The 12,692-nt window shown below is 33.8% G+C and overlaps 1 protein-coding gene across 7 annotated transcripts in view; it reads right to left on the reverse strand.

The window, feature by feature from the left end:
* Nucleotides 1-1,309: 1,309 nt before the first annotated feature.
* The window catches only part of LOC149797143 (uncharacterized), a 34,817-nt gene continuing 23,434 nt past the window's right edge, over nucleotides 1,310-12,692 (reverse strand). For 5 of the 7 annotated variants that reach the window (XM_089961816.1, XM_089961817.1, XM_089961819.1 and 2 more), the window contains 6 exons: nucleotides 11,427-11,602; nucleotides 8,940-9,024; nucleotides 7,877-8,068; nucleotides 6,954-7,082; nucleotides 5,698-5,742; nucleotides 1,310-2,950 (listed from right to left, as the gene is read on the reverse strand). In XM_089961816.1, the coding sequence (XP_089817942.1) occupies nucleotides 2,709-2,950; nucleotides 5,698-5,742; nucleotides 6,954-7,082; nucleotides 7,877-8,068; nucleotides 8,940-9,024; nucleotides 11,427-11,602 (869 nt within the window). In that variant the 3' untranslated portion in view covers nucleotides 1,310-2,708. The remainder of the gene's footprint in view (nucleotides 2,951-5,697; nucleotides 5,743-6,953; nucleotides 7,083-7,876; nucleotides 8,069-8,939; nucleotides 9,025-11,426; nucleotides 11,603-12,692) is intronic. The other 2 variants (XR_016421776.1, XM_089961815.1) reach the window with 2 other exon arrangements.

Raw genomic sequence — 12,692 nt, forward strand, 5'->3', positions numbered from 1 at the left:
AGATAGGTATGTTGGACTAGAATGCATACTTTTCTGAAAACAACTGTTTCAAGGTTTCTATATTTTTTAAATCTTCATCCACATTTAGTGGCATATTAGCAACATCTGTCCAATAACAACAGTCCTTTATGCTTGGTGGTTTGAACTGTTGTTGTTTAACCGATTCAGCCCCGGTCCCGTCTGTAGGCGTGATGAGGCTGTACCCTACTTCAAAGCTCTGCAGCATCAAGGCCATTTAAGATACACCAACGTGGGTGGTATTAAAAGAAAGCAGACAGATATAGCCCTAAAATGAAATCAAATAATCTGGAAGTTCAAGTTGCACTACAAAATACAGAGAGAAAAACCTCATTTTTTGGACCCGTTTTTTTTTCCCACCAAAAATTCGCTCAAGATCGAAATGTGATTTTGGGTCCGGATTTTAGACCTTTTGGCCGCAGATCTAAGGCATACCAGTCTTAACTGCACACAGACAGGTGAACCTTTGCAAAAACTAGGATAAGGTGGGCATTTGGAATAAATTGCGGTCTCCATACGAAAATGATGGGTCCATTAAGCAAAAAAAAAATTAAAAAAAATAAAAAAAAAGGACTCCAACTTTTACCCTTCTGCTCATGCACAAGCAAAATAACCAATGAAAAATGATGTTTCTAATACAACTAGGCATTATTCTCATGGAAAATCTGTTGAAAACCGCTGTATTAAGATGTATTCAGAAATAGCCCCCCTGAATGTCTTTCCTATGCACATTTCAGGCAAAAATGACAAAAACCTCTGGGGCCGAATGAGTTAAAACGTTCAATTTTTTACAATTATGACCATATTTGTTGGCTCATAAGCATTATTTCTTAGCAACTGTGCTTTCTTTCAAATTTAGTGAAGCAATTATTAAGAAGTTGCTTACAGATTTTGCAATTATTAATAACTGCCATATTTGATTTATACAAAATAAAAAGCCCTTTATATCAAGTTACTTACTGTCAAATTTTATGAAATTCTGTTGAGTGGATTCTAAAAGTCATTTATGATTTTTCTAATTTTAGTAACAGCAGCCATATTTGATAGTGGATCAGCATCATTTGTAAAAAAAAAAATTGAATTCTCTTTATGCCAGGATGCTTTTTGCCAAATTCTGCTAAGTAATTTCTGAGTAGCTGTTTAAACAAATATTATATTTTGATATTTAATGTAATGGTGGGCATATTGGATGTCATATTGGTATGAAATGAGGCCAGAATACTTGCAACAGAAGTGTGTGCAAACTAGTGTAGTGATTTCTGGCAAATTGCCAATAACAACTGTGAACTAATTAAACATGACTGATGACAGATGAAGAACCATACCCAAAAGCTCACTTCTGCCTAATGGCCAGATAAGCAAACATTTCAAGTCAATGAATGAAGTCATGAAAACTGACCTGGTATATTTCTCATGGACCTGGTATGGAGTAGCTGAACCATTCTTCATACGACTCACTTTGACTAATAAAAATTAAAGAAACTATGTGATATAAAGCATTTAACAATATACACCATGTTATTCGCCAAATTTGTATTCAATATTTACATGTCAAGTTTGCTGTAGGAACTGGGACAGAAAAGTGCATACTTTGTTGTTTTTGGGATTAAATATTTGCAAACTAGATTTTTCATATAAATTTCAATCACTCTAGTACAAATCTGTATTGAATGAACAAAAGATATATTTGATATTGATACTGATCATTTAATCACTATAGAAAACAATATATTTCATCTTTCATCTTCTTACAAGCAATACAAACCTTTCATCTCTTGTTATTTTGAGATTTCCTCTATGTATAGGTCTGGGGCACTTGCAGGTATTCACGTTTCTGACAGGTGTGATGTTTCTATATTTCAGTTAATCAAAAGCTCTAATTTGTTATATGATAAAGAGAAGAACGAAAACTTTCTATTATATTCTCTCAAATTCTCAGTGTAATTATGAAAATGCATTCAATAACATTTGTTTTGATACTATAGTACTTCTTTCAATCTGTGTTATCCCAAGGTACTGGTCAGTGTGTTTTAATGTCAGGTCAACATTTTTTCCGATAAGAATAATATTTTGCGTAATAAAGTCCAAGTCTTTCTGAGCTCTTGGAAACTTTCTATGCTCTTTATATTTCCTTCTAGCACTACAACTTCTGCCATTCTGTTGTTATATAACTTATCTGGATTTATTGCAGCAACATGGGTTTCTCCAACATTCAAGCCATCTATGTCATAAGGATCTGATAGGTTCTCCTAAAGAGGTTTTTAAGAACATGACTTGTATCCATTCTTGACTTTGATCATGGATAAATCTCTTCTACATCTTCCTCTGAAACTTATGTTTCTTGCAACCAGCATTTTATTTGATTTCTCCCTTGCTTTATACCCTGTAACTCCTTCATTTTGTTTATTATTTCTGATTTCAGTTGGTTAACTCCTTGTCATTTCATGTCTTAGGTTCTCCTTTGCTCATTATGACCTGGTTCCCCATATACTCATCATTTGTTTTCTGTCCATTTAGGCAAACATGCTTTCCACTTTGTGCATTTCATCAGACTGGACTAAAACAATCCTTTCCACTTTGTGCATTTCATCAGACTGGACTAAAACAACTAACTTCTGCATGATGGTGTTTCTGTAACAACTCAGTGCCCTTTTCTACAGGTATCCGATTATATTTCTCCCGGGTAACTCTTAACCATAAAATGTCTTCACTGTCCCTTTAATCAATGTCCTGCAGATTGGACATTTCCTCATGGCTGGGGCACAGTCAGGACACGTCACAAGGTGACCACAGGGCAGAAAAACCACACTAATGGTATTTTCTAAGCAAACTCTGCACAGTGTCGCTTCAGATAATTCTCTGTGTTCTCTCACAATTTTTTCTGGATCTGTTTGAGATTCCTCCATTTGGGTATTTCCTGTTGCCTTATGCCCTGAAAAAAACCCCCAAAGAACTTGTAGACGGACTGAATCTGAATTATTCAGACATCTATTCACTACAGGGTCCAGGAAGCTATAGATGGGAGTGCAGTTATCTGGACATAAAAGCAGTAAATAGTGGATGCATTACAACTATTTCAAAGCAGGTAAGAAACACATTATTTGAAGACATATTTATTTCCCCCTCTGATTCATCTGAAATACTTTATCTAAAAGATAGAAGTTATTCATAATTTCTTAGATTAATCTACTCTGTTATGATACACAATTATTAAAACTCAACACAAATGACGCAAAGATTTAATTAATCCTCCACAATATGACATCAGTTAATGCCATTCTTTTATCTCTGCAGACTCTAATTCAAAACAGATAATATATTACAACAGTTTTTCCACCAGAAAGAATAAAAGACTTTTAAAATATAAAATTACAACACCCATAGACAGCAGCTTTATAGGCCCACAACAGTATTGTATTCATAAATGCAGTGAAGTCATACAAAAAAATGCATTATAAGTGAAGTCACTTTAATGATAATAAAATAAAAGTTTTTCTACAAACAAATTTTGCATATGTATACACACAATGCAAAAAGAGGGATTTAATAACACAGAACTACATTAGGAATGGCTCTCATTAGCTAAGAGATATTGACTGAAATGAAATAACTAGTTTTTATAGATTTACATTAACTGCGATCACATGTACATTACTAAAGGGCTACATGACACTAAAGGGTATTATAGCAAAGATATACATGGTGTACAAGCTCTCAATACACCACTCCCTCAATAACTCGCACCCTGATAACTCGCGAACCTGCTTATAATGCTCGGTCAAGCATTAATCCCATTTTTTAAACCAGAAAATACCCAAAAAATTTATCCCTGTTTGTTGAACTTGAAGAAAATCATGATCAAAATCAGTAACAGAAACTCTGATGTATCTTTCATTTTATCGTCAAAAATGGTAGATAGGACCTGGAAATTTTAATCAACACTATGAAATATCAAATTTAAATATAGGTCATACAATTTTTCAGATTTTCTTTCAAAACAACATTCCTAGTACACCGCAATTAACGATATGTAAGGAAATTTTGATCAACGAAAATGTCACGCCGAGTGGAGGCAGTACTTTAATAAATAAATACAAATTAGATACTTTTTTTTTCAACTGAAATTTTTGTTCTAGTTCTATCTTTTAGTTTCTTTTAAGTGTAATCATCATAAATGCAATGTGTCCTCTTGTAATTAAACATAAAATGCATCAATGTACCATAAGAGCCATGTCCACGAGCATTTCTCTGAGAACCTAATTAAGTGCTGTGTTTTGATAACTGACTTCCGGAAGTATTTGTTGTATTGTTGCACTGAATTAAAAGCTGGCCTCCTTTGTAATTAATTATGTCTTCTGAATCAAATAAAGGAGGTGGAATAAAAAGAAAAGTTAAAAAGCATGAAAATACTACAAACTTAAAATCTAGCAGCCCCCTGTCGTATGTTGGGTGAACTCACTTCATTTGATCAATCGAACACTTATAAATGTTATTGTGTATGTAACATAAACTACCTTAAATTAACTGACTCTTTCATAACTGTGATCAAAGATAAAAAGGCAGCCAAGCGAAACGAATACTTCATAAAATAAAGAGCTTGCTTTCACAGATATGGACCATTGTGGGCAAGCGAGTTTCAGAGAATTCTTGAACTGGCACTTAGAGATATCCTCAAAGATGATAAGAAATTTTATTATTACTTCCAATGAAATCACAACATCAATGTTGTACTAATTGTGCGATGCAAAAATTGAGTTTCAATGTAGACAATTGTCTCATGAATTAAATGTTGCATATTTTTGAAGAAAAAAAGGAATCTTGTTTGGAGGTGTAACAACAGTTAGTCTAGTTCCCTGCTCTGTGGATTCCTGATTTGGCAGGATAATATTAAATACCAGTCCTCAAACCAGACTCATCAAGAAAACAAAAAGCAGTGATGTAATACAGATTTTTTTTGCGTACATGTGATGGTTGTTGAAACCAGTTGGAATGATTTTTCATATGTTGGACATTTGAAAATAAATGTTATTTAAACAGAATAACGAACAACTTCATTAGAAAAAGCACGTTATTAAAAATCACTATCGATGTGATTGTAAAATGAGGGTTCCATAAATAAACAGGCCAGTTCCCTAATGCCGCTCCCCCCATGGTTTTCTCGATGTCAAAGCCATTTTTTTCCTTCAATTTTTGGAGGTCCCTCAGTAACTCAAGCCCCGCTTGTAGTGCGGTCTATGTTTGTGGACCCTGTTGTGCATGGGTTGTCCAGGGAGAAGTGTATTTTCAAGAAAATTTCGTAAAGAATTTAAATCAACAGGACTAGCTGTTTGGGACCAAATCACCCCTTTTGCTCTGGCACATGTCGAAATTTAGCGAAGCTTGCTGCATATGATCTTTTATTTATATTATTTTCATATTAAGTCTGAATAATCTGAGTACCCTGCTAAACATTTTTTTAAATGCCTTCCCTTGATACTACGTATTTTTAAATAGTACAGCCTTTAAAAAAAAGAAATACAAATTTCAAGAAGAAAACACAGAAATGATGTCATAAAATTGGAGATATTTAGTATAAATGTATTTTGTTTATTACTATTTCTCATTTATTACCCTGTATGCTGCAGGATACATCCAACAATATCTTTAAATTATGCAAAAACATGTATCTGTAGTTCTTACCTTGCTGTCCATCTTGTTTATTACTAGCTTCACTACTTATATTAGCTGAAATATCAACATGAATATAAATTAACACAGCATATACAACTTGAATGAAGTCACAAGTAGAAGCTGATGGGTTAGCAACATGTGACTAGGAAACTGACAAGTGGCATCACAATAATGTAACTGTTTAATCTGAGGACTTACCTGATTCAGAATTTGTTAATTGAAAGCAGTTAAAGCTTAGAACCATCTTAACATAGATTATCAAGTGTTTGACAGAATACATTGTCTTAACTGTGAATTGTGTTATCATTACCTAGGTAAGACATCTGAAATTAAGGCAGTGTGTGTGTGTGTGTCTGTGTACTGTAAATAACAATATTTAAACTTTTGCTAATCTTTAATTTGACATTCCTGAACCAATTAAATTTGATGATGGATCTGAACCTAATCAGTGAGCAGTATTGTAACAAGAATTCCAATATGGCTTCCAATAAATCAGACTGGGCTTTATCCAGTACAAACAGCCTGGTGTCAGGATAATGTCACTGGGTGGGGCATGATGCTACATGTCTGCAGCATGATGCCCCAGTGCTAGATATCACTATAAACTGCCAAACTGCAGACATCATAGCGATATTACTGAAAAATTGTTAAAGCTACGTTAAAAATCCTAATCCAATACAAACAAATGGATTTCCAAATTGATAAATAAACACTATCTTCCAGATGAAAAGGATAGACATAACTCAGAAATGGCAAGTGACTGTGCAGTGTAGTTGTTTTGTACTGATCTTGCCCATCTTTCTGAATGAATAAAGCCCTGGTCACTCTGTGTATCAAATCAGTTACAACAATTATGTTTACAGTCTCTATGAATTTTATTTTGGTTAGGTCACATGCAAACCTATATATCTGTATAAATTTGCAGATGTTTTCATTGCATGAAATCCATCAATTATACACCTCACTGTCAAATTAAAGCACTACAACCATAATATGTCAATTGATATTGTCTTGCTTTAATAAGAAGAATTAAAGCATACAAGCCTGTTTAGCGCTCCAAGTTGCATCTAAAATGGTTGTATTTGGTCATTGTACTTGTGACCAAATATCCTGAATAGCAAGTGAAAACTGTCAATTGGTCCCCCGCTCCAAAAGTCCACATTCAGCATTTTCAAGCAGCTGCCAGAAAACCTCATAAAAAAAGCAATTGCATCATGTGCTCACAATTACTAAAAGTAACAAAATTTCAAATAGTCGCATATTACCTTTGTCACTGCTTTTACCTTCTTCAGCAGCCTGCAAAGAAACTGGCTGAGTTATACCTTGTGACTTGTCCTCTTCATCAATTTCAAACACAGCTTCCATTATAATTTGTCCAGTCAGTTCTTCACTTCCTGATCACAAATGAAAAAGCAATATTTAAAACAAACTGAAATAGTCTTTTTAAAACTATTAAATGGATATTATTTTAGAGTACAGGTGTCAAAAACAAGAAATTGGCTGGGGTCATTTTTAATCATGACAAGCATCTTGTATAATAGATTGCCAAATTTAAGACAAATTAAACCTCAGAATGAAAGTCTTTTAAAATTTTATCGCAAGTTGCAGTCATATGGGGTAATAATATTTAGCAATTTACAAAACACTACCAATCTGTCCTATTTCATGCAGTAGATATCTATGTAACTTTCAAATTGGCTGACTTACAAACCTGAGTATTTCCAGAAACTGATAACTTATGTCTTCATTCTAACAGCTATCTGTATATTCTGAACTCAGATTGTACAAAGATGGTGTCTATTTACTTGACATGGCTGTTCCAATGGTTAACCAAGTTTCCATCATGAGGAATTACCACAAGAACAAAATAGTGTATGTGAATCCATTGAATGACCTAATATAGTGATAAAATTCACAACATTTAGGTCCGATCCTTACTGTATCTACTAATATGGAGGTTGAGTGTGTAAATACAAGAATTAATCAAATTAAATTTCCCCCAATATTGAAAATATACACATAAGGCAGTAGTGTTGCACAAAATTTGTTTTAGTAGTCATTTTTAATATTCATTTTTTTATGAAATTCCTGGCTATTCATGCTGATATAAAATGACTATCTGGGTAACTTGATATTAAATTTTAATATGCAAGTGAAACCAACAATAATATTATATTTAAACACTGACCCTTCTTCATCAGTACTCTTTCAATGGCACGCAGCACCAGCTTGGGTTGGTAGCCCATGTCTAGTACACTCTGAGCTGCATCTGTCAGCAAGTATTTCTGTATTTCTGTATTGCCAGGTGGCAGACTGGATGCTGCACCCCTAACAACATTGCCATCTGTGGCCCCCACACTGCCTGGAAACTCTTTGGAAGCTGTGGAATTAGTATTAAAATTGTTTGTGGAGTTATGGAAATGAAGGAAAGTCTGTTAACTAGTGATGATATGCGTTAAATTTTTTACTACATGCCTACTGTGCTATTTTGGTTAACATATCCATATAATAATTTGTTGATATGCAACAAGTGTAATAACACTTCATTACATCATAATGACATCTACATGTCATGTATGGCAAAAACTCATAATTTGTTGATATGCAATAAGTGTAATAACACTTCATTAAATTACAATGACATCTAAATATCATGTATGGCAAAAATTCATAATTTGTTGATATGCAGTAAGTGTAATAACACTTCATTACATCATAATGACATCTACATGTCATGTATGGCAAAAACTCAAAGTGTGCTAAAATGTTTTCTAATGAGCAATGTAAGTTTACATTCTATTAAGTTGCTAATTTACGAGAAGCTGGCAGTAATTGTACTGAACAAACATCATCACAGAATTATATCTAGTGTCATCAACTTGTGTCTATTGTTACTGACTTGTGTCAAATGTCACTGACTTGCATCTATCAAATAAATTACAAATAAAAATGTTATCACTGCCAAATATGTACAAAATGCATTTGGACAGAAATTTTGTTCTGCTACATTTTTGACTTTCCAACTACCCAAATATTATACCAGTGGTGCAAAGGCCAGAACTGATCTTGACCTATGCTAAACTGGTTGCACTGCTTAAGTTTTGTGTCGAAAATAAAAGCATAAATATACATGCTATAATTAAGTGGATGTGTTGTGCTCCCTGTATTATACCATCACTACAAGAGACCAAATCATTGTTTCTCTTCTAGTATGGATATTACAGTTTCCCTGGGGATTATTCCCTTATTACCTTCCTTTATAATAGCTGTTGGGGCTGCTTCATTGTTATCTTGTGATGTCAGGTTTCCTCCATCACTACTTCTTGCGGCCTCCTCCTGTCAAATAATTTAAATACTGAATTAAGTCTTTATGCATCAGATTAAGCCTAAACTTGTAAGGCCTAAAACATGACCTTGTCCCATATTTAACAAAATCAGGTCACCTTAGGACAGATCAGAAGATTTTTTTCAGGAGTTTTAATTTGAAATCGGAATGAGTTACATCAACAAGATTTTTGGCATGCAAATGATCAAAATGATAAGTACTGAACACATTCTCTTTTTCTATGTGAAAATATGCATATCATCTTGTCATGTCAGTCCTTGTTGTCTTTCATACTGTTTTTTTATGTAGCACAAGCATTTTAGTATTTTTTTTACAATGTTATTGCCTGAATTATATTTGTAGCAGTCCTCATCATTGTTAATCTCAACACTCAAGAAAGGATGTATCACTACTGGATCCATAATTCCTCTTGAGTCAGCCTGAAGTTTCATTTGCACAGACAAAGTCCATTAACTGTCTGCACTGGAAAGAGAATGTTAGTAAAACTTCCACCAAAAAGTTTAAATTGTTTCCTGCCTATAGGTTGATTCAGACTGCTGATTATCTGTGTTAACTGCTCATGACTGCTGCTATCTGGAAAATTCTATTTCAAATCAACTCTACACGAATGCTAAAATGTACAGTCATGCCCCTTGAACTTGATTCAAATGTTATTTATATCAATATTGTCATTTGTGTGCTTGACTTTTATCCATGACTGCAGGTTGCATACTACACTAATGGTCATTCGTAAACAGCCTGTTTTGAAAGCTAATGTTTGTCAGTGTTTGTAATCTAAAGAAAATTTCAATAATGGAAAGCCATTTTGCAAATTAAAGTTTGGTTTGAGCGAGTGCACAGGTTTGACAGCGGTCAAAATGGGCTTGCATGTCACCAGAAATGCCATTAGACTGAATGCCCTTTCCACTGCCAAGACTAACAGTGATGAAAGTTTTAAAGCTTCATCTAAATGTTGAACACGATTTATGCAACGTGACAAACTTCCATTTGAAAACGCACTCACACTGCCTAGAAATTGTTGCTTGATGTTCAGGAGACAGTGGATAGTTTTCTTTTAAAAATTTGTCATCAACAAGAGGAAACAAAATTATTTTACTGTGGCATACACAGGAAATATGGATGAAACTCCCTTGTTTTTTGTTGAGTTCATTCAAGATAAGACCAACACTGAAGTATGAACAAAGGACAGAAAAGACAAAAAATATGAACTGGATGATGAATCAACAAAGAATCTGCATCAAATGATGTTTATGATTACAAGATGACAGTGGAGGAATTCAGAACTTTATCTGGTAAATCTGACGATACAGATAAATTCTTGGGCTTTGACCCAGCTGATGATTAGACAGTTACATTTACAGGATAGTGTCAATCACAAAAAGGTGGAGTTTACTTTGTTTATTATAATACTTTTGGAATTAACATATTATGAGATATTGTGAACTGCATCATTCTGGATTATGATTTTTATAACTGTATATGACATACAATTCAGTGCATGGATTTATGATATAAATGGATTAAAAAATGTTAAGTGTTATGGATTGCATTATATGAAGATGGACAAATTGTAATTTGTCAATTTATTTGTATATATTAAATTCAATAATACAAATATATTTATTCCACATTAGTTTTGTCTTTATTTGTACTGTCTATCTATCTATCCAGTTGGAGTTTTTTATTTTTTCCCCGAATGCAACCCCGATTCACTGACCATATATCACCCCTTTCAGACAGATCTACCTCCACTAATGAAAGGGTCACTGAGATATTTTCTTTTTGCAGCTATAAAGTGAGGGTGGTTCAACCTTTAGTCAAATTAACTTATATACAAGTATATATGGTACCTGTTTCATGCCTAATTACACCTGGCATAAAAAAGTCAGTCCTGTGTTTCCCAATATGTAAAGTTTGGATGCAAATTAAAGGAACTGCCACAAATAGATCAAAACTTTGACACAAATGAAAATGATGTAATGTACATGAGAAATTAGAGCAAGATTACAGTAATCTTGTGAGGAACTTTTTATTTTATCATTTTCTTATTTTTGTTTAATAGCTACACTAACTAAGTGTATCTTGATATCATACAACCACTGCTAATAATAATACATGCATAATTATAATAATAATGATACATGTACTACTACTACTAATAATGATGATGAAATTCGGTGCATATTACATACATTTGTCATAAAGCAAGTTTGAGAGCTGAACATGCCTTCATAAGTCACCCACCTACAAGGAACACTTTGGCCTTTTTCTATGAGTAGTTTCCGTAGACAGGTCTGACTGAATCTATGAGCAAAGTTTACAATGTTAAAGGAACTGTTTGGTCTTTTTTTGTATCAGTATTACACTGGCAATGCTGATTGAACTGTCTTACCCTCTCAGCTATTTCTACTGCCATCTTTACCAGGGAGACAAACTCCTCCCCCTTCATCTTGCGCACATATATACATTCCATTGACCATCGTGCATGTTCAATCCATGGATCATCTTCACTCATCCAATGTCGCAATCCAACACCACAAAAGAAACAGCGCACACAATCATTGAATCCTAGAATTAAAAAGGTAAGGTTTTCTTCTGTATTAGCAATTTTTCCTTTTATAGTATTCACATACTTTCTTGTTTGTTTGTACACCCTTATCAATTTTAAAAGCAACAAGTTTCAAGGATATAAAAAATGCATAAAACTATCACCTGGGGTCCCTAAACTATCAACTTATTAGTGTTTCAGTCAAAGCTCTTTAAGTAAACAGACAGACAGACTGTTTACTGTCTTTTTCTCATTTCTAGAACTGTGCATTGCAGTTAAAACTGTCATCTGTGTGCAATGTCTAGTTTTAATATTTCTAAAAACATAAACTGAACATATAAAAAGGAGGACTCTTGTATATATGAGTTCGGAGATATGAATCCGAATTTTACAGACTTATTGAGATTATCAAATATGGTGAACAGCATCACATCTGTAGCTTGAAAAATGGTTTGCCCATGCAAATATGGCAACCATGTTACTAAAGAAACTCGCTTTTGATAAGACCTGACATGATCTAAACAGACTTCAGTTTTATGACTCAAAATTCTAGATAATGTCAATTATACAATTTATTAACATCAGCTGATCAGAATAACATATAAATTTTGAACTTCAAACTAATTGCCTCCCTTCCTACTTGAACACTGAACCCTATACATGTACATTAAACAAACAAGCAAAAAGGGATACACACAAACATGTATACATATGGGTCAATAAAACTATACTGGTCTCATTTTCAAAGATTGAAAAATTAATGTAAAACGTACAGTTGACATGAGTTGCATTAAATTTATATTAGAAGTACAATTCATCAAATATAACATTGTCAGTGGATTTAATGCCTTGCTCTGTATGTATTTTCCTAACATATCTTCATTCCCAACTTCTACAGGAGTTACTAAAGGAATTTAGAATACAAACACCAAATATCAGGGCCAGAGTGGCAGAGTGGCCTAAGCGCTCACTGTTACAGATCATTGCCATCTCACCTGTATGCATGTGTTTGAATCTTGGGCTTAGCCAAAGTGGATATGCGAGAAAGCTTACCAGTAGCTTCTCATGGGTCGTGGTTCTTTCTGGGGTTTTCCTGGGTTCTTCCTCAGC

This window comes from Sinohyriopsis cumingii, chromosome 6 (genome assembly GCF_028554795.1).
Source record: "Sinohyriopsis cumingii isolate HCF-2022 chromosome 6, ASM2855479v2, whole genome shotgun sequence".
In the NCBI taxonomy this organism is placed as follows: Eukaryota; Metazoa; Mollusca; class Bivalvia; order Unionida; family Unionidae; genus Sinohyriopsis; species Sinohyriopsis cumingii.